Source organism: Sesamum indicum, linkage group LG8, assembly GCF_000512975.1.
Source record: "Sesamum indicum cultivar Zhongzhi No. 13 linkage group LG8, S_indicum_v1.0, whole genome shotgun sequence".
Classification (NCBI taxonomy): Eukaryota; Viridiplantae; Streptophyta; class Magnoliopsida; order Lamiales; family Pedaliaceae; genus Sesamum; species Sesamum indicum.
This window is the reverse complement of record NC_026152.1, coordinates 18398295-18419848: the sequence shown is the minus strand read 5'-3', so window position 1 is coordinate 18419848 and position 21554 is coordinate 18398295. Positions and strand designations below refer to the sequence as shown.

Below are 21554 nucleotides of genomic sequence, written 5' to 3'. Positions count from 1 at the left end.
AAAATTTAAAATGTCGTGAAATTTTAAATTATACTTAATGAAAGATAGTAAGGATTCACGATATTATTTATGTACATATATTTGATATAAATATAAGAATATTTGAAAGTTATAACTATCTTTCATGATTTATAGTGCTACTTAATGATGAATATTGTAGTCTATTTTCTTTATAATAAATTGGAAATGAATATTGTGTTACATTTCAATACGTGACGTGCATATATATATATATATATATATTAAATATACAGACAATGTACAATTTATTATTGTTATTTATATAATATAGTAATAATAAATTATGAAAGCAAAAGAAGAATGATGGCGTTCTTTCTACCTGAGAGTCAACACAAATTATAGAACATTTTGTTCTATACACAAAGCCAGAAATTAAAATCTTGAACATGATAGTATTATCTTTAAGATTCTCAGATATTGTACCATGTTTTGACATGCAATGGTGATCATAAGATTTCTGTCAATGCTTTTCCATTCCGACTAAAGTTTTATACAATCAACAGATAAAACCAAGACAACTTGGCATTATTCTCTCTTGTTGCTGCTGCAAGTCCTAAATCTGCTCCTGAGATTACAGTCTCTGATCATACAAAACTCTCTCAAATGGGAAATGGCCATAACCTCATCTCAAATCATCCATAGGCTCACAATCCTTTTCGCCAAGTATCATACGGAAACTAGTTGCCTTATCTGTCATCCCAACTTCCTCCAACGCCTCCAATAGTTTATTACACATGGCCACATTAAACTCTGCAGTCGCGGATTGCTTCCACTGGTCGATTATCTCACCAACCTCTTTCAAATGCCCAAGCATCAGATATGAAGAAAGTATGCAGACATAGTTTCGTCCTGTCATCTTCTGCCTGGTCATCCTCAAAGATTTCCAGATTTGGTCAAGTTTATCTTTGTTGCCTAGGGCCCCGTACAGAATAATGAGGAAGTCGTAAGATATCAGCTCTCTCTGTGTAATAACACCCTTCTCACTTTCTACTAGGGAGCTGAAATCTGAGTTCACTAGGTGACTAGAAGTAATGTATATCTTAGTGAGTTGCACATATCTAATCCAAGTTTTGTTGCAGCCCGAATCAGTGCTCATCTCATCAAGAATCCTTCTAACCTCGTCTATGTTTAGAGCGGCAGCACAAGAACTTACCCATAGATTATATGTAAATAGATCGGCAGCAACATTCTGGCGTTTCAGTTCTTCAATTATTAATGGCACCTTTTCCAGCTGCCCAACTGACATGTACAAAGTCATGAGCTCGTTGTAGGTGATGGAAGTCAATGGGAGATTTTCTCCCTTCATTCTTTCATAGAGTTCCTCTGCCTTTTCAATTAGCTTTAATCCAGCATAAGAGTGGAGGAGCGCAGTGTATGTTTCAGTGGTTTTCGCTGAGGAAGGCAACGCTTGGAAGTAGCGTTCAGCAGCATCAATGCCGAAAACTTTGGTCATTAGATCAATGCGGATAGCGTAATCAGTGTCAGATAAATGATACTCGTCATGATTAACCATCCACTCAGATATCTGCAAATTCATGACGTGCATAAAGAGTTGTTATTGCTGTAGGTGAAAAACCAAATATGAAGCAAATTAGCAGAGCCGCAGAGATGGATAACCTCTTTTTGTTAGTCTAAAAACTAAGGCTCAGATGTTTGTAAGAGATCAGAAGATCAACTCAGGAAGAAACTAAATGTTACGTCCCAGAAGAAGTATCAAAGCATATCATCTAGCAAATAATTACACTCCTGAATTCCGTGTTAGATAGACAGAGACTCATAGCATGAAACACTTGCCAGCCACAAACAAATTTATTTGTATTTGAAAATTCAAAACCAACAAAGAGAAGAATGAAACAGACTGCTCATCTATTTCTTTCTCTATTTTATATTAGGAAAAATGGAAGCAAAAGTTACGGAGTTATTTATTTATTCTTATTGAAATGTCCTGTCTTTTGGCAATGTCTTATTTCAGAATTCATCCATATATTAGGACCTGCTTTGACCCAAATACCAGCGAACATGGCGAGGTGGTATTCCGAAGGAAGCTTGATGATCCTGCACTTATAATAACATGTATAAAGGCTAAGTTAGAGCATGATGATCTACAGCCAAGCCTGAGGGGATGAGTCATTGGTCCTTTGTCTTCCACTCCGACACAATCATAAGTTAGTTCCAATGACAATTTTTGCACCAAATTATCAATTAGGACCAGAGTTATACATTGCAAATACAGCTGTGGAACTGTCCACTAATTCCGGATGAAAAGACAGTATCCCTAATATATTGAGGATGATAACAGTTTATTCTAATTCAACAATTTGCAGCCTTCCCTTCAACTGTGAACTAGACATTCATCCCTGACCTTCCCCCTAAATGTAACCACCCTATAACAACAATCCTGAAAGGTCTCGTTTCCTTTTTCCTCCCAAAAATCTTGTTCAGGTTTAAAAAAAATATGACTGTTTATATCCATGATGTTAGTTTGATGCTTATTGTTTCACGAATAACAAGCCTGGTGTGAGAAGATTGTTTCTGGAGTTCAAAAATTTTACCAAGTAACTTTGATAACTAATATGCTCTTAAACATTTTGAGATGTTTGGACTAAAAAATGCAGCTAGCAAACACCCTCAATGTTAAGTGAGATAATCAATCGGAAAGGAACGGAGAAGAGGATGGAACAAAGCCACCAAAATAGGTAGCAACATCTAGATTAGCTGCACCTGAAGGTTTTTACAGTAGATTGCATTTTTCAGCATAAACTATATAAAGATAGTGAGATGCATGGACAGAAGAATGATCAACAGTGCACTTCTCTATATTTAGTCTTAGAAAAAGTCTCATCTTCAGCGCAACCGAATAAAGATAGTGAAATGCCACCACCTCTGTCCAGATGCATTGAGAGAAGAATGATCAACAGTGCACTTCTCTATATGAGGTCTTAGAAAAAGTCTCATCTTCAGCGCAACCGAATAAAATAAACTCAGCCAGAAAATATGACAGAGTTCAAGATGGTCAATGTTGTCACATTAAATTACATCTATCTCCAAGGATATAGCTTGATAAGTCAATATTTTCAAGAGCCAACCGAAGGATGCCATTTTGGGAATGAAATAGCTGGTATTTTTTATATAAACATCAGGGACAATAACTCCGAGGATCCATGAAAGCGAATGCTTCAAGGTTAAACCATGTTGCCTTTTACAAAAGGGAATAATGCTCGGCTTGATCACATACTATCTATGATATTTTCCAAACAAATGGTGGAGCATGTGGTCTCAAAATTAGTTCCCTCCAACCTCCAAAATTGAATGATATCATTAGTGAATCAACTGATTCTTCAGAAAACCAGAACAAGACTGTAATCTTTTCCTGGTCAATTCTAAATGAGACCAAAACCTCGGCATGGAGATTAGAAATTTCTTGTCCCATTCATTATATCAACCAGTAGTACTACACCACAAACTAAACTCAGAGTCTCAGCATGGTATTATCAGAAAATCAAGAAAAGGAACCGAAAAACACTCAATTTTTCATCCATCCCAAATTCTGCTCAACCCACAAACACCCACTAATAAATTAGGGGGGAAAAAAAAAGAGAGAAAGAAATGTAAGTAGAATCCACACACCTCGAGGGCATGCTTGTAGCGGTGTGATCTGCGGAGGTCCCTGGAGATGCTCCGAAGGTCAGCAACAGTGATATTGTTACCTTCGCTGACCCATTTCTGTAAAACATTAGTGACACTTCTCTTGGGCAGCCTGAGCCTGAAAATTCTGCTCTTTAAATCATCTCTTTCTTCTTCTGTAAATTCATCTTCATGTGTTCTCATGATGGGTCCTTCTTCAAAAGCTTCGATGCTTGAAGAAATGGATCTGAATGGAACTTTCTTGCCCCTTCGTGCATTCCTAACAGATACAGAAAACCCAATTTAATTTTGCCAAAAATTGATCAAGAACATAGATAATTAAACACTTAAAAGTAAGATAAAAATGGGAAGATTATTACCGGGTAAGAGTGAGTAAAAGGGAGCGGGCCGCCATTAACGTAGTTCGATCCCTTTCTTGTCAGCTGCGTGAGTAGTATAGGTAAATAGCGACGAACGCAGATATTAACTGAAAAATGAAACTGGGAAATGAAAAAAGATAAGAAAGAAGAAAAAAAAATGTCAGAAGTGGGATTTGAACCCACGCCCTCTCACGAGGACCAGAACTTGAGTCTGGCGCCTTAGACCACTCGGCCATCCTGACAGGTCGTGGGATATCTTGGTTTAGTTCTAACCAAATCTCCTACAATATAACAAGCACAAAAACTGATGTATGAAAAACATTACGAGCACGAAAATTAAAGGGAGCTGCCAATGACTTCCCGTGCTCGATAGGGTTTCTTCCATTTCTGCTCTTCTTTGGCTATTCTTTTCGAATGACTGGTCCTATAACGACGTCGTCGGGTGCAAATTCGGCAAGCAGGGATATGGGAGTCTGGAGGGTTTTTCTTTCTCATTTTATATTGAGAGTCGCATTTCAACAAAGAAGCTACTACAGAAAGTCGCACTTTATCGTTACATATAAAAGGGTTGGATCGAGTTTTTAAAAAAAGATCCGTTGATTGGATGCCCCACCCGGTTCTTTTTTTTTCTTGTATTGCTCTTTTTCTCATGTTTTTTTGTGGAGTTAACCCATTCTTTTTCCCTTTCATGTCTTCTTTTTGGTTTTTCTGTTCTTGTTTCTTGAAATCTTCGAGAGGGTTGGGTCGAGTTTAAAAAAAATGATCCGTTGCATGCGCAACCCTTGCGGTTTTCAGCACTTCTTTTCTTTTAAGTTGTGCGTGAAGATTCCACCCTCACTTCTTGGAGTTTAGAGAGGTATTGTATTTTTATCCAATTTTTTGTTTCCAATTTTCTTGAATTTGGTTTGATTCTTGATATAGTATGGAAATAAGTGAATCTTTGAGCACTACGAATTGATTACTGAACATGTGAACTCTTATCTTGGTCTGATGAATGTCCCGGTTCTTTTTTTTGTTTTTTGTCATTTTCTTGTATGAACCGATTCTTTTTCCCTTTCTTGTTCTTTTTTTTCTGGCTTGTTTCTTGATGACACGTTGAATCTTGAAAAGTCCACTAATGCAGTTCTTTTGCCTACCAGATTGTTGTAGTGCTCATTTTGGTTGGATCTTCAAGCATTCTGGAGGTTTGTGTTCCTAATTGACCTGTTGTTATTTTTGTTTCAAGTGTGTTGAATGTTTCTAGATGCAGAGAGAAAAGCAACATGTTTTTGAAAAGTTTGGTGTGAGACATCATTTTGGACACGATTTTGTTCATTGTCAAGCTTATTTTAACTTCACCGGCTTATTCCTTTTAAAAAATGTTGATTGTCATTTTTGTGTTGAATTTCTCCATTTCACTTTCCTGTTTGTATGTAGGTGTCTTTCTCTGTTACTTTCATCTTTGGTTGAAGAAATGTGTACAGTGACCAAATTGTTGTGAATTAAATATGAGATTGTTAGTGGTTGTGGATTTGTTACAAAAGTGCAGGAGATATTTTACTATTTTCAGGCTCAAAGTTCTTCAAGAACTTCTGGGGGAAATGAAGATGATGATAGTTTCATTCTATCCCCCGTCACTAGTTTCCTTATCTTAGTTATATTTTTCTCTTATTCTTAATGCTAAGCATATTCACCTGAATTCATAATACGCGACTCTTGCTCTTTATTGAAATTGATGCTATGGATTGGCTTGAATTTGCGATCCCCCTGGATTGGGATAGGAAACTCAGGAAAATATAACTGTTGTATGCATTATAGTTACATATTTACCTTTGTGTTTATGATAATACACTGATTTTCCTTTTTTGTTAGAGGTTAGTGGTATTTTCTCAAAATTTCGGAACTAATTGTCCTTGGTTCATGTAGACTTTGGTTATGATAAATCTGGCTTTGTTGTCTAATTCTATATATGACTTGTTACTAGCAAATATACTAATGTTTGTTGGTTACACCATGTTGGTGGTTTAACACAATCTAGAGTGAGACTACTGCTCGAAGCTAATGGGAACTCATGTTGTGATATCTTGACTTTGGTCGGTGACTCGGGTCCAATTTTGGAGCCATAGTAACCTTTGTTTTCCTACTATTATCTATATTACCAATTAGGTTCGCCTTTCTCCTATCTTAATATATATGGTTTCACTGTAATGTAAGTGTCATTCAACCACTCTCTTTTACTTCTATTTTAGCTTGAGTTTAATAATCTTCTTAAATCATTAGAAGCTTGCAAATTGATCAGCAATATTCTTTTCTTAAGTGCATTTTGGAGAGGTTTCTTGAATTTGAAGTATTTTCGCTGTTTCTTATGTCTGCATAGGAAGTTTCTTGTTTATGAAGTATCATTGGTATATTGGTTATGCCCTTTCACTGGAGTATTCTATGAGCTACGGTTTGAGTCACAGGTTTACACTGTGGCACACAATGATTTTCCCTGTTCTTTTCTCATATCCTAGTTTCTTTCACAATTCTGTTCTAATGCATATTACAGGATATGGAGGCAATATCTGATTTTGTTTGCCCATAACACATAACAAGCATTTTATTTTGATATATTGATAAACGAGCATTTATGATATCAAATTATGTGATCAGTGTAGGTGATCTATACTCGTTTTTGGAAGATTGAGGGCCTGGGGCTTGAATTTAGTTTGTCAAAATTTGTGTGAACTAAAGTAATCTCATATTCTTATGAATTGTGTGGAATTCAAAAGGGTTAAGTAGAAATTTGAACACTCGACTGAAACACACATTAGCTGTTACTATGATGCATTTTAACAATATTTAGAGCCTGATGGTAACCGATGTATCTATAGTTTCCTCTCGACTTGTTTTTCTATCCGAAAAGTAATCCATGTTCCTTTCCGTTCTACTCTATTGATTTTTCTCCCACATTTGAAAATCAAGAGATGTTGAATTCATTGTGTTTTACAATTTGTAAACTTCAAAACCTAAAGCCCTGTTGTGATTTCTGTTAAGTGTTATCGTTTTCACCATTGTAATTTGGAAGAAACAAGAATATGAATTTTTTACGCTGCTAAGAATCTGAAGGATGCATGTGTAGTGTTGAATGCCAATATGAAGAACAGAACTTCATTCTTTTTGCAAATTTAGTCTTGGTTTATTCATTTTGTTGGGTTCTCTTCATGGGCTTGCTTTAGAATTTTCTGATGTTGTTTATTTATGGTTTTGTATGAATGTGCAGAAAATCATGGTGTCATGTTCTTGACATCTTCATGTTTGCAGGTGTATTGTAGAAAATTTTGTTAGAAATCTTTTACTATACAATCATAAACTATTTGTTTGTGAACTTTGATAATAGAACTCTATGCCAAAATATTGGATTGTCTACATGCCACTTTTATTTTATTTTTTTTATAATGGGATTTGATAACTCTTTCTTCAATATTATATAATTCTTAAATTTGAGGAGTGATTTTCAAGGAACATACAGTTTTGGCAAATTGATAATCTTAAACATGGGAAGTACTATGATTTTTGTATTTAGAAAATTGTTTACAATTCTTTTTTCTTATTAAATGCTTTCTTTTATAAAAAACCTATACTTACCACAAGTATTTCAATTTTTTCTTTCTCTTGTTAATTCAACAAGTTTTTCACTTGCACATGCATTTAGTTGCTTATGAATTAATATTCTTTTGATCAATTTTTTTCTTCTCAAATCAGCTTGTGGTGCACAAATTTTTTTATCCAGATAATTCTTAGTATCTTGTGATGAATGTTTTTGGATAAATGGTTCAGAACTCTTCAAAAAGCCCAATTCATTTTTGTTTTGATAACAAAATGATTTTTATAATTTTCAACGGAATAGTTTTTATAATTTTAAAAAAAGCACTTTAGGGGACCTTTTTCCCTATTGAATTGATGAATTTCATACGTTTTGGTGATTGATTCTCAAATGTTTTTGAAATTGTTCGTAGCACTTTTGAAAAGGTGTGTGTTAATTATGATAATTGTATATGTATTCGAGAAATAAATGAATCAAATTGGCATGTAGACAATCGTCAATATTTTAGTATCAGATGTTTTATTAATGAAGTTCATAAATAAACTGAGTTGTGTTTTGTATAATAATGTTTTTCCTACAAACTTTACTATGATACACCTGCAAAAATCGGATGTGAATGGCATGACAAATATGGTGATCTGTAAAATTCGTACGAAATTTTAGATATATGACATCGAAAAGTTTTAAGAAGCAATCCTTGAAACAAAACCCAACGCAATGAATCAATTGAGAATAAATTTGCCAAAAGGTTGGAGAACTGTTCTCCAATTTAGGCATTCTTAACTATTCTGCATCCGTCGTATTCTTGGAGGCTTAAAAAATTTATGTACTTGTTCTTTTCAAATTAGAGTAGTGAGAACGTGGAGCTTTTATAGAAATTATAGCAGACTTTTGGTTTTGAAGTGTACAAAGAGGAAAACAATGGTTTTTCAACTTTTTGGATTTTCAAACATAAGAGAAATTGACAGAGAGGAATTGTATAGGAACATAGAATACTTTTTAAGATAGAAGAAGAGGGAGAGAGAGAAATGGATCGATACATAGGTTGCAATTTGGTTCTAAATGATGTTAAGGTACATTATCTTAGCCCGTGTGTTGAGTAGAGTGTTTAAATTTTTACATAAACCTTAGATGTTCTACACAAGTCTTAGAAGTACGAGGTTATTTAGGTAAGCACACATGGCAAATCAATGACAGACTTAGGGTCCCTCAAGCTTTAATAGACGAGTATAGACCGATTGCTGCTCATGTTTCATTCTTTTTCTTTTGTCGTTTTCAGGCAGCCATTAAATTGAAGTTGAAGATGCCTCAACACAAGAGAAGAATTTTTTATCCTGTGAGACATTTGCAGCTGTCTAATGTAAAGATACTTGGTTGTAAATTAGAATACTTTGTGCAAGGGAGCTTTGTATACTTTGTTGTAAATTATCCAAAGAAATGAAAATTTTCTTCAAAGAGAAACAAGTACCGACTCTTTGCTATGAAGAACATAATTATTGAAACAACACTATTGAACAAGAACAATCAATTATAGCACTTATGTATTAGCAAATTAATGTTATTATAGCACTTATGTATTAGCAAACTCATTAACATTAAACGTGGGATTTTATAATTTATATATGCATTTATTATTGATAGATTTTTATCATCTATTAATCTAATCTATTTATATATATATATATATATATATATATATTTGAAGGATGTTTTTGAGCAATTTTGACTCAATTCTAATTTCTAGAATTTTGAATTTTTTTGTTAGAGTAATAGATCAAATAAATAAGAATTTATTCTTTAATTTTCTAAAAAAAAATTTATCTTCCTTAAATTTTTATATATTATTTTATACATTAATCAAAACAAAAATTATATCTAAACGGCTTATATACAAATTAGAGACAAATCTATACATAATTAATATAAATAATATTGTTCACTTAATTATTTAAATTAAAATTAGGTGACTCCCTTATTTTTCTTCTATTAAGCTATTTTAGAATTTTGATTTCTTTATTAATTATTGATAAATATATCCATTGTTGCTTTAAATTTGAAAAGTTATACTTTTTCAAATTGAATACAATAAGTTAATAAGTGTATTTTTAATACGCAATTGTAGTTAATTTAGACCATCAATATTAAATATGATACACTACCGTTGGTGCCCCCAAACTTTTCATGATTAAGCTTAAAACAAAGCATACCAGCCCAGCTAGCCCATCAGTAAGGATGTCAGGCCCACAAACTTACTTTTTGTTTTACTGAACTGGCAACTTCGAGAAATGAACCCATTTCAGTCGGACACATATTATTTCACCATTATTATCACTTTAGTTCAAGTTTTTCCTTTTATTTCGTCCATAAATCATTAAAGACTAAAGCATCAGAGTGCTAACCTTTGTTTTATAGGGTTAATATTTTTTTAAATTGTATGGCAATAAATTTGGTATGAATCATTGACACTGTCTGTGGGAACTTGAGCTTAAGAGGTGAGAAATGGCTAATTCAATAAATGGAGGTGATAATGGATCCTATTAGGGAAACTCTTCCCTACCCGTTGCAGCAGGTCCTACCATTCCACCTGCAAATACAACTGCAAGAGACGCTAATGCTCCCATTCCAAATCCAACCTTAGGAGCCACCAATGCTCCAGCTGCAACTCTCGATCAAACAGCTAATCTGCTGCTACGAACCCTTTCTTCTGTGAGCAACTTCGTAAATTCATCATGAAGATCATCAACTCAACCCTCCACGGTTCTCAAGCTAGCGGAGCAGGACTTCCATCCCTTTTTGCAAGAGGTGGAACACCAGGAAGCCGAGGCGTTGACGAGCAGATTCCTGTTGGGCTCTCAACGGGATCAATCCACGCCTCCTGACTTTTGCCAGCAAGTAAGCAACCACCTTACATCCACCTGGAATATGGGAATCACTGAAAAAAGAGATAGTCAAGCTTAATCAGCAAGTAACAAAAGAGACCAGGTCTGCTGAGCGTGGCATTTCTTTCAATGAGCGCATCACGGTAGAGGAACTCTCACTCATTTTCTAGCACCTTCGTACTTACATGCTTATTATGGTACCACTGATCTAGTTGCACATATCTGTAAGTTTGAAAAGCATAGGTATAATAAAGGCATTCAATGTCGTGCTTTCCTTACTATGCTATTAAAATTTTTTCAAAAATGATTCAACCAACTTCCAGCTGGATAAGTTAGATCTTTTGAAAAAATTAGCTACCTTTTCCAGCACCAATTCCCTAGCAGCAAGAAGTATCGAAAATTAGCTATCAGCCTTTTCGGGGTGAAGCAGAAAGATAACGAGATTTTGAGGGCCTACGTTCAACAGTTCAACACAACCATATTTGAGGTCCCAACAACTTACTAGGATGTACTGGTAAGTGCTTTCACCCAAAGACTCCATAGAAGCCCTCTTTCTAAGTATCTAGCTAAAAAACCAATAACCGACTTCCTAGCCATGTTGGCTCGGGCTGGAAAATACATGAATATAGAGGTGTCTGGCTAGTGAAGAAGAGCAGTCGTGATAAGCGAGGGAGAACGAGTTGTCTTCCTCCAGTAAGAGCAGAGAGAGCCAGAGGATGCTTCAATTCCCTTATTCCAACCTTGCTCATTAGCAGCTCGGCTAGAATGCCCTTGACAATTGACCAGCATCCTGCCTTACAATGGCCTAAAGGCTCAGAAGAAAGTCCCTAGCTCGTGAAATCTAAATATTTTTGCAGATATCACAAAGAGTAAAGGCACGAGACCAACTGGTGCCGCCAGCTAAGGCAAGAGATAAGAAGGCTTATACAAACCAGCTACCTAAAAAACTACAAAGAATAAAGGTACAAGTAAAAGGAAGAACGCTCCCGCACCACAACTCTTGCAAGGGCAAGGAACAATCATGGGATCTTAGAAGCTTTTCTTGACCATGGAATGTTTCTAACCTTAGAAAGTTTTATTCTTGAAATCCCTAATCTCTATCTACACTATCCTTGTAATCAAGTATTATATTATATTAATAAAGGTAATTCTTACTTCCTATCTTGTGTTACTTGCAGAATCAGTTTTCAATTGCTAACTAACTCTAAATAATCCGTTGCCACCAGCTGACACATATTTTTACATGAGTCAATCCTAGCTGGCATACACATTTACGTAAGATTTCACCGGTCAACACACGCTCCTAATAAGTCACCACCAATCGGCCACCCTCCTAATAAGTCGCCCCTAGTTGGCGCACATTTCGAATAAGTCGACCCAGCTAGAGTACGCACTTACATAAGCTGCCACCAGCTGGTGCATGCATGAACCGCTACTAGTTGGCGCATGCATCCAACTCAGCCATCACCAGCTAGCATATACAACATGGAAATAGCTACCAATGACTCAGTCACTTTAGTTTCCAACCGCCTTCTGTTGGCACATCTATTTCATTATCATGCTAACAAAACCTACTTAGGTTAACTTTCTACTTGAGTTATATCCTTAATGATTTACTGTGAGATATATTCTTTTCTGCTAACAAAATCATATTTTCCTCGTAAATGATAGGAGTAAATAAAACAAGTAGGCATGCATCAACTAGACAAAGTACGTCAATATTCCCTGCCCTATAGCGGAAACAACAAAGCATAACAGAAAATTCAAGTAGCCAATTTAATTATAAAAAAAAAAAAAACCCTTAGATCCACACGCTCTAGTTCCTTTGGGTAGAAGGATTCACCTATTAGGATCCTTCGACCGGTCAGCATTACTCAACAAACCCAGCGGGGTTCGTCCTACTAATGAGCATGAAAGGTCCCTTATTTTTGCAGGATGTCCTGCCTACACCAGCAATCCAGCTCTACGATTTCCACTCCTGGAGTGGAAGGGAAGGGGAGGAAGTGATGATGCCCCTTAAACTTTTCATAGATTAAGCCTAAAACAAGGCACACCAGCCCAACGAGCCTATCAGTAGGGAGGTTAGGCCCACAAACTTACTTTCCGTTTTACTAAATTGGCAGGCCCAAGAAATGAGCTCATTTTAGTCGGACACGTGATCATATAGCTTGCCAACATATTAGGACACATCATCATAAAAATCACAAGTTCCTTATAAATAGATGGAAAATGAGCTGGGAATCCATAAGTAATCAATTCTCAAATTTTCCGGCAGACATGGCAAGACTCAGTCCACATAACGTATCTCAATCAAATTAAGTATAAATATCATAAACGATTTTTTTTTAAATGATAGCCAACTCAAAGGGCTTTCCAACCGCATACAACACCCTGCAACAACCCCCTGTCCTGCTCTGTAAATGCTCATAAATAGAGTTCTTATATATTTATTTGATAACATCACCCCTCATTCTCAAACTCCCACTCATTCTCTCGGTTTTTAAGTTATTTTGAGTTTATATTTTGCACTTCACACGAATATTTATCACTCTCACATCATATTTCACCATGATTCTCACTTTAGTTCAAGTTTTTTCTTTATTTCTTCAACAAATCATTACTGATTTAAGCATTAGAGTGCTAATCTTTATTTTGTAGGGGTAATCCTCGTTAATCTTAGAATTTTTTCTTAAAGATCCTTCGACATTGTAGTATGGAAAAAAAATCTAACACACATCAACCATATTTAGTTATTAATTCTATTATCATATATATATATATATATATATATATAATCAAAGAGGGAAGGATCATGATTGGTCAACAATACTCAATAATTTCATTAGTTGATTATTGATTAATTCTTATTAGTTATTATATGATTTTAAAGAAAGTGAATGTCTTAAATTAGCAATTAATATTTTAATATTGAAAACATTCCATAAAAATACGCTAGGTTGTAAAGAACATATAATTAGGGGTTTAGATTTCTATAATTTTGCATCAAAATTGATAATCTTATTTAAATATTTCTTAATTTATCTCCCATTTTTTAAAACCTTAAATAGGGATTTCAAATTTTTATAAATAGGGATTAAATTGTGTTGAAAGACACCACGTGTTTGCGTACTTTATTATAAATTCTAGATGTATTTATTGATACTTTACTATTAAAAAAGATGGACCTTTTGGCATTTCATTTTTATAGTGTGTAATTTTTTTAATATTTAATTTTTAGTTTTTTTTATTTATTATCTAACTTTCTATTCTTCTTCTCTTTGATATTATATTATTATCTTTTTTTAATAAATATGATAATAACTTATTATTTTATATATTCTTAATTAAACAATAAATATTTTATTTTAAATAATATTAAAAAACTACGCATATGTGTGATTGTGACTCTCACAATTATTAGTTTATATAAACACACAACGTGTGTGTATGTGTTAGAATCGAAGGTCTACACTTATACGTACCAACCAGACGTTCAATTTAATACATCTGTTTTTGCTTATAACATGTCCGCAAATCTTATGAAGTCCATTTAAAATGTATAATTTATGGTAGATACAAATTTGACTTAATTAATGCTTTGGTCGGGATATTCAAATTTCAACATTTGGTCAATTTTTCTAACAATTAAATAACATGAAGAAATTAAAACTTTTGGTTTCCTCGTACTTGCTCCTTGTCGATTTCCCTCATTTGCACTTGATTGGGAATTCAATATATATATTTTTAATTAATTAAATTAATAAAATTTAGTATATTATTTGATAAATTTAGATATTTAAAATAGTTAAGCGTATATTAATAATTTTAAACTAGAAAAATAATTTAAAGAACAAAAATAATATGTAAAATTAGATATTTACTCATATTAATGGAACTTGCACTCACACCTAATAATTGTGAGGCATCTAGTTGTTTTATGAAGCTAATATTACAGTGTGGTAGTTTCACGTAACGCTGAAAAATAAATCAAATAATTTGATACTTGATTAAAATCGATTGATAAAAGTTTGTTAGAACTTATTTTGTTAAATTTTAAAAATTAAATTTGAATAAAATTTTGTGTATGATGAAATTTTAAGCTCAATTTGATTAGTTCGATTCAAAATAACAAAAGATATTTTATTAAATTAAATTATTTGAATTCAATTTGCGAATAATTCAATTAAAATTCATTTAACCTTAATTAAGTTTCAATAATTAAATTAAATTCAAATAAATATTCAATAATAATTCACACAATAATTTATTTGGATCGACTTGAATAATTTATGATCCTAATTTCATGACATATCGGCACAATAAGTAGCTGAAAAGTTTCTCGTACAAAAAGTAAGAGATAATGACTATATTGAAGGGGATTGTGAAGTGACATGAAAAGATGGGTATGAAAAAGAACTGTGCATTGTGACCAGCCTTCTTCAGTAATTACAAATTAGCTGTACGTAACACATTCGTATCTATACGAAAAATTAAAATAATATTAAGTATTATTTATTATTTTTTTATTATAAAAATAATAATATAAAAAATATTATTATAAAAAAATAAGTATTATTTTAAAAAAATATTAATTAAAAATAAATAACTATCTAAAAAAACAAGTTTTACTACTTATAGATAATAGGGAAAAACAGGATGTTAGTGGCTGGAAAAAATAGCATACCCAAAAATAAGAGAAGTACCAAAAAGGTATCCTCACTTAATATATAGCATAGATAGATAATAAAATGAATTAGAATTTTTTGTTCACACGTTCGTGCCACTTAGTCACTTACTAGCCATGAGGAAGCTAATGGGTTAATAACGAGCCGACCATTCTTGATAGTATAATATTTGTTGGGGGGGGGGGGGGTTGGTTATACTTTTTTGAAGGCATCTAGAACATCGCATGTAAATAAAAAACTGGGGAAGAATGGAGTATATATGTAGATAGCCAATTAGCCATTATGGGAAATCTGGAAAATGAGCAAATTTCTATGACCGATGGTGAGCTCAACAACTCTTCTGCAATTAGGACAATTGCTGCAGCCGCTTCTACCTAATTATTAACTTCTTGTGGTCATAAACTCACGACACAAGTTGTAAAACTTGTTGGATTATTTCTAGAATGTCTGGATATAAAATAGGGCTTCGGAATTTCATGTCCCACTAATGGGAAGTTTGTAATTATTTGGATATATATCATATTATTAATTAATGGATTTATTATGCTAACAAGACAAAGTTTGTACCGTTTTGTATTCTAAAATTTGGTTTATTGAAAACAAATTACAACATAAATATATACGACGTGCATGCTATGTATGTTTGAATTTAATTTCACTATCATCTTATGATTGAATGTTTTATTTAACTTAAGGCTGTGTTTACATTTATTTTATTTTTTCAAACAAATAATTTTGCATTTTTATAACTTGAATGCAGGTTTATTTATATAAATATATATATATATATATGCTAAATAAGTAATATAAATATTTAATTAATTTCTTTTAAAGGCTATAATTATAAGGTGTTGAAAATAAGGTTTTTAAATTTTCTTAATCAAAGGGCCACGAGAATTTGTCTTTCTTAATTAGCACAAGATATCACTAATTAAATTTCTATTATGTGAGCTATAATTATTAGTTTTTTCAGGGTTAATTAATTGTATTTTATTTGTTGCATCCCACGTCAGGGGGTCGTGTTGCTTTTCTGCGCTGCCTTTTCTTTTTGTTATTTAGAGAAATTTTTTGCCGATCATTATTTTTATAGGAAGGACTATTACATTTAATCCTAATTTTTTAACCTTAAACTTTGTGGTTTTTCGTTTTTCCTTGGTTGTGTTTGGATTGATGTTTTTAGAGCTAAGAATTTTAAATTTTATAATAATAAATTAGCAGTATATCCACATGTGATTCTTAGCAAAGTGTCCATATTTGAAGCATTATATGTTGTCCTTCACATACACATATTATGTATATCCATATTCCACATTACTTGTATCTCTAAAAACAATAATTTCCATCATGAAATTCAAAGAGATAGAATCTTACATCAGCAACAAAAATATAAAACTTAAATATTAGACCAATTATTGATAAAATAAACATGCCTATGTCCCTTATTATTTTTAGCCCAGCCAAACTCTTCCTTATACTCACATGGATGGCTTGACCCATTATTCAGTCTCAGCCAGCTTTCTCTTGTTCGGCCTACTCCTCATTGGTCCTGACTCCTTTATTTATATTGTTTTCTCATTCTGCAAAATCTAACTCTAACCCTAGTATGTTTCATCTCCTCGTCTCTTTCATCACTCTCCTCTCAAATTTCTCCACCGTTGTTTTTCTATATCTCCGAAATCAATGTCTCTCCCTCTATTTAAGCCTCCAGTGACTTCTGATGAAGTACACACCGAACAAAAAAAATACTATTTCCCTCTCTCTCCCAATTAAAAAGTTTTTTGTGAACATTTCTTTAGTGGAAACTTGAGTGGCCCTTTGTTGATGGTGACTGTGTGGTTCTTGGGTTAAACAACCGTGAGTGGTTGTCGTGCCGACATTTGGTAGCTTTGGGCTCCCCTTTTTCGAATCTGGCCCCTGAGCCATATTTTCGCTTTGATCTTGCTGTGTCATTTTCTTTTACTATCTACTTTAGATCTGTTTATATTGTTCTTTTAATCTCTTGTTTTGTGATATTATTTTGTATAAGGGTTTTCTAAACCCACATTCCTCTGTAATAGTTGCTTAGATTTTATATTTATTTTTGGGCTGGCTACTGGTGGACTGCGTCCAACAATTATATATATAATATTATATAGACGAGAAGTAGACGCAGCACCGTATCATATTCTGATAGATCCCAATGAACAACTTCTCTAACCAAAGTTGAAACATAGTAAACTTTTATTACCAATTTGCCATCACCTTAACAACTATATATGGGAATTTTTAATCATACATACGCAGTAATCTTATAAACAACAGTAGTATTATTCAATTCAGTCATGCTGCTGTATCTTGATGCAATCCAAGTTGCTTTTCCCTTGAAGCCGGTTGCTGAGCATTGTTTCCACGTATTCAATAAATTTCATTGGATGATAATATGCACGACCATCCTGTTCGACTAACGGCCCAGCCGGCTCCACAATTGCATCAGGTGCCGCACCATTAGCCATGACCACTGATATCCTGGTTGCCTCATTGTTCACCACCGCTCTGTGCCTCACGCTCTTGTACCTCCCATTGCTTAATATCTGGTAAATCACCAACGTTCAAGTGTTTGATGATGTTGTCCCTTTTCAGAATTTGTACAACTAATTGTGTATGACTTAAAATTTGATGCTAATAAATTTACCTCAAGATGATCGGCTGTGTTAACCAGAATGGAATTCTGAGGGGAATTAGTGTTGAACCACTCTCCGTTGTGCTGTATCTGTAGCCCAGCAACTCCGTTGTGTATGAGGAACGTCAAGAGCCCATGATCGGTATGTGCTGGCAGACCAATAGCTTGGTCGGGTTGAGGGCAAGGCGGATAGTAATTTGCGGCATACAGTTGAAAGCAAGAGTCCAGCTTCAAAACTTCATCCATGTATCCTTTTTCCAGTCCAAGGTTTTCTCCGATGTCCTGGAGTAGTTTTCTCGCCACTGATCGAGTTTTTTCAGAAAATTCAGCTAGAACCTCCCTGCAACAACATTAAAAAACAATCTTCAGCACCTATAATTTTTAGGTAGGGATAATAGTTACACTGAGATTTATATAATTAGCCCTTTTGATTTACCTTAATTTATGAGGTTTATATAGGGATAGTAGTTACACTAGTTTTTATACAACTGTCCCTGAAATTTTACCTTAATTTATGAGGTTTATCCGGACAGTGAAATTGAGGGTGGACATAGGACTTGACAAAGTCCCTCCACAAGTGAACCCTGTGGTTGGCTGTATTAATGACGCTGCCACTGCCAGACTTGATGGGGTCCGACGCGCTCTTGGCCTCGTACCGCCGCTTGTCCTCCTCCGGCAACTCGAAATACTCCAAACTCGCTTCTATTATGGCCTTTAGAAGAGTGTCAGGGATCCCATGATTTACCAGCTGCAAGAATTAACCAACCCAAAAAATTAATCACTACATATATCTTGTAAACACAGTTACAGTATTACTGAATCCCATCATGATTTCTCATGCTTACCACGAAGAATCCCCATTCCCTACAGGCTTTGTCAAGGTTCCGGAGAACTTTGGTGCGTTGATCAGGAGTTCCGGAGACGAGGTGGGCGAAATCAACAATGGGAATAGAATCAGAGTGGGAGCCTCTGGAATCATTGGCGAAAGCAAACTGAGAAGGGACGTAATTGAGCGTGGAAGACTCGGCCAGCGCCTTAACGAATGAGTTCTCAACAACGTTGGATGGTTTCATCGGAGCTATTGCCGGCGCCATTTCTATGTATTTGTGTGTGTGTGAGGGTAGACAGAAGAGGAAGACGATGAATAAGGAAGATATATAGATGAGTTTATTGCAACATAGTATGTGATGGGGTGCTATTTATAGCGAATGGGAAGTATTCAATTTTCTGGCGTTCAATTATTTTTTGGCTGGCTATGTAATTCAAAATTGGTCAGATGTCCGCTTTTGATATAATCAGAGGACACGAGGCACACAAGTGAATTTTATAATTTTAATAGTGATTATTATTTTGTAAAGTTGTTATTAGCAAAAAAAAAAAATAATAAAAAGTTACATTTAAGTATCACTGAAAAATGTTAGTGAGACATATATAGTGACAATTTAGCGACAACAAATAATTAATATCATTATATTATATTATCACTAAGTCGTCATCGTACATGTATCACTAGTAATTTATATACAGTAATAACCTTGTGCACATTTTTGTTATTAATTAATAATTATATAGTGAGAAGATGAAATAAAATTTATATGTAATAATATAGATTTTGTGGAATATACAATATAAGATGTAACAGTAAAGTGTGTGAATTAGCTGAAGATAATAGACGGAAGTTTTCCGGTGAAGCCAATAAATGTCGAGCGTGCAAATTTTGCCTATGAGGAGATGTAGCTGTAGTAGTAGTACTTGGGAGTGACAGTAGTTAGGTGTGAAAATTTGATTTCTGAATGTTGCATTTGTGAGAACATGTTTGTCTATGGCTGATTGGTCGAGAAGTATTCTAACTTTATGGAAAAAATTGTATTTTTATCCTATAAAATAAGATTTTTTTGTAGGAAAAAAATGCAAGTAATTTTATGCAATATTGCAAATAAGCACGTACGGTCTCTATAAAAAAATAGCAATTTACATTCTTGCATGTTTTAAAATGTAGTAATTTATTTATTTGTATTTTTTAAAATACTTTTAAAATAAAATAATTTACCTCCTTAGATATGTAGGTAAGATGGTTTATTTTAAAAAGCACATGAGGATAAATTAGTATTATTATTATTATTATTTTTTCATCATAGAAAAAGTTAATTTGGTCATTTGTAATATAGGGTAGATTGCATTAAGTCTCGTTTTGCAATTTTGGTCTCAGTATTATGGGACCAGTATATTAGGTGCTGTAGCTTTAAAAATGTGCAATTTTAGCACAAATTTCATGCTTTATTAATTTTTTTATCAGAATTGGTATGATGCACGTTATGTGCAACATCAAAATATGCAAGTTTTAATAAAATATGCAATTTTTCAGTCCTATTATGAAATAGCAATACTGAAAAATAAAATATTGGTTAATATATAACAAATGACAAAATAACTTAAAAGCAAATATTTAAAATAATCATAAACTTTTAATATTTTGTAGATATAAATTAAAAATATTTTTAGGCCTTAATTCACATTATTTTTCCCTTCAAAGATCTCATGGTTATTGTTCTACATATAAATTCAAAATATTTTTATTCGCAAAAGTCTTAATGAATTTTAAAATGCACTTTTGGGTCAATTTCTTTTAAAGTACAGTAATAAATATAAAGGTTTTTTTATATATACGATAAAAAATATTCAAATAATTTATATATATTTTTCTAATGCAATTAAATATTTTATATGTTTACCGAAAATTAAAATGTGATGATTTTCTGGAATTTATGTAAACAATATACACATATTTCATTCATTTCTAAATTTATACATTAATAAAATAAATCATTTTTCAATCTCTAAATTCTTAAATAAGTTTGTATTATAACTCTAAATTTTCATACATTTATATTGCTCAAATGAAATAGGCGAAAAATAAAAAAAAAATAAAACGTAAATAAATGTCAAAACTCACTGAAAATTACATGTTTTTATCTGAATATAATGTGGTAAGTTCCAAATATTGGGACCAAAAACCCTAAGTGGTGGCAAGTGGTTGTTCAAGAAACGGTAAATGATTTTATATCACATATTAATATCATATTTATACATATATTATATGTGATTTCAATACCTTTTAATTATACTTTCATTTAATTATACATTTTTATATCTAAAAAAGATTATATCCAATTATTTATTTAATGAAACATTAATGTGTGGCACGATGTGATATTAATATGTGTCGGAGTGTGAGATTCCATTTGAGCGAGTTGGTCTACCAATCCGTCCTTTAAATTATATATTATGTCCATATATATATATATATTTTTTTAGCATCATATTTTTGTTTACGAGATTCTAGAACATGTGCAATGTGCTAACATGTCTAATTTATTATTTTTGGTTGACAGAAATTGATTTAATTAACTTTAATTTTGCATCTTTTCTGGCAAATATTCAAATGTTCACAGTTTGGTGTGCCAGGTAAATAATGTCGTGATCAAGGTTGTTATAATAATCTCTAATTATTGCTGCATGCTAGAATAAACTAGCTGTATATGTTGATCATGATACATACATATATATATATATATATTAGTGTAGTAATATTTTTTAATTTTCATTAAAATCTCGGACACAGACATTACATTTAGTTATAAAGACATGCGAAAGGCAAATGTTTATATCCAGATATTATTTGGTACGTATGAATATGTTATGAGTTCATTACGATTTTCAAATGGTTGTGGGGGTTACATC

The 21554-nt window shown here is 33.1% G+C and overlaps 2 protein-coding genes, 1 long non-coding RNA gene and 1 other non-coding gene across 4 annotated transcripts; 1 reads left to right on the top strand and 3 right to left on the bottom strand.

Moving 5' to 3' along the window:
- Positions 462-4191, bottom strand: LOC105169266 (pentatricopeptide repeat-containing protein At5g09450, mitochondrial-like). Its single transcript, XM_011089630.2, has 3 exons — positions 4026-4191; positions 3649-3925; positions 462-1546 (listed from the first exon to the last, which is right to left on the bottom strand). Exons 1-3 carry the CDS (start codon positions 4058-4060, stop codon positions 644-646), a joined length of 1215 nt encoding a protein of 404 aa, XP_011087932.1. The 5' UTR covers positions 4061-4191; the 3' UTR covers positions 462-643.
- TRNAL-CAA lies at positions 4184-4267 on the bottom strand. Its single transcript has one exon. It is a non-coding gene; the product is annotated as a tRNA-Leu (tRNA).
- On the top strand, positions 4277-9158 carry LOC105169265. Its single transcript, XR_848403.2, has 3 exons — positions 4277-4881; positions 5165-5209; positions 8870-9158. It is a non-coding gene; the product is annotated as an uncharacterized LOC105169265 (long non-coding RNA).
- Positions 17385-18971, bottom strand: LOC105169444 (protein DMR6-LIKE OXYGENASE 1-like). The gene is made up of 4 exons (XM_011089834.2): positions 18659-18971; positions 18320-18561; positions 17826-18153; positions 17385-17724 (listed from the first exon to the last, which is right to left on the bottom strand). Exons 1-4 carry the CDS (start codon positions 18905-18907, stop codon positions 17470-17472), a joined length of 1074 nt encoding a protein of 357 aa, XP_011088136.1. The 5' UTR covers positions 18908-18971; the 3' UTR covers positions 17385-17469.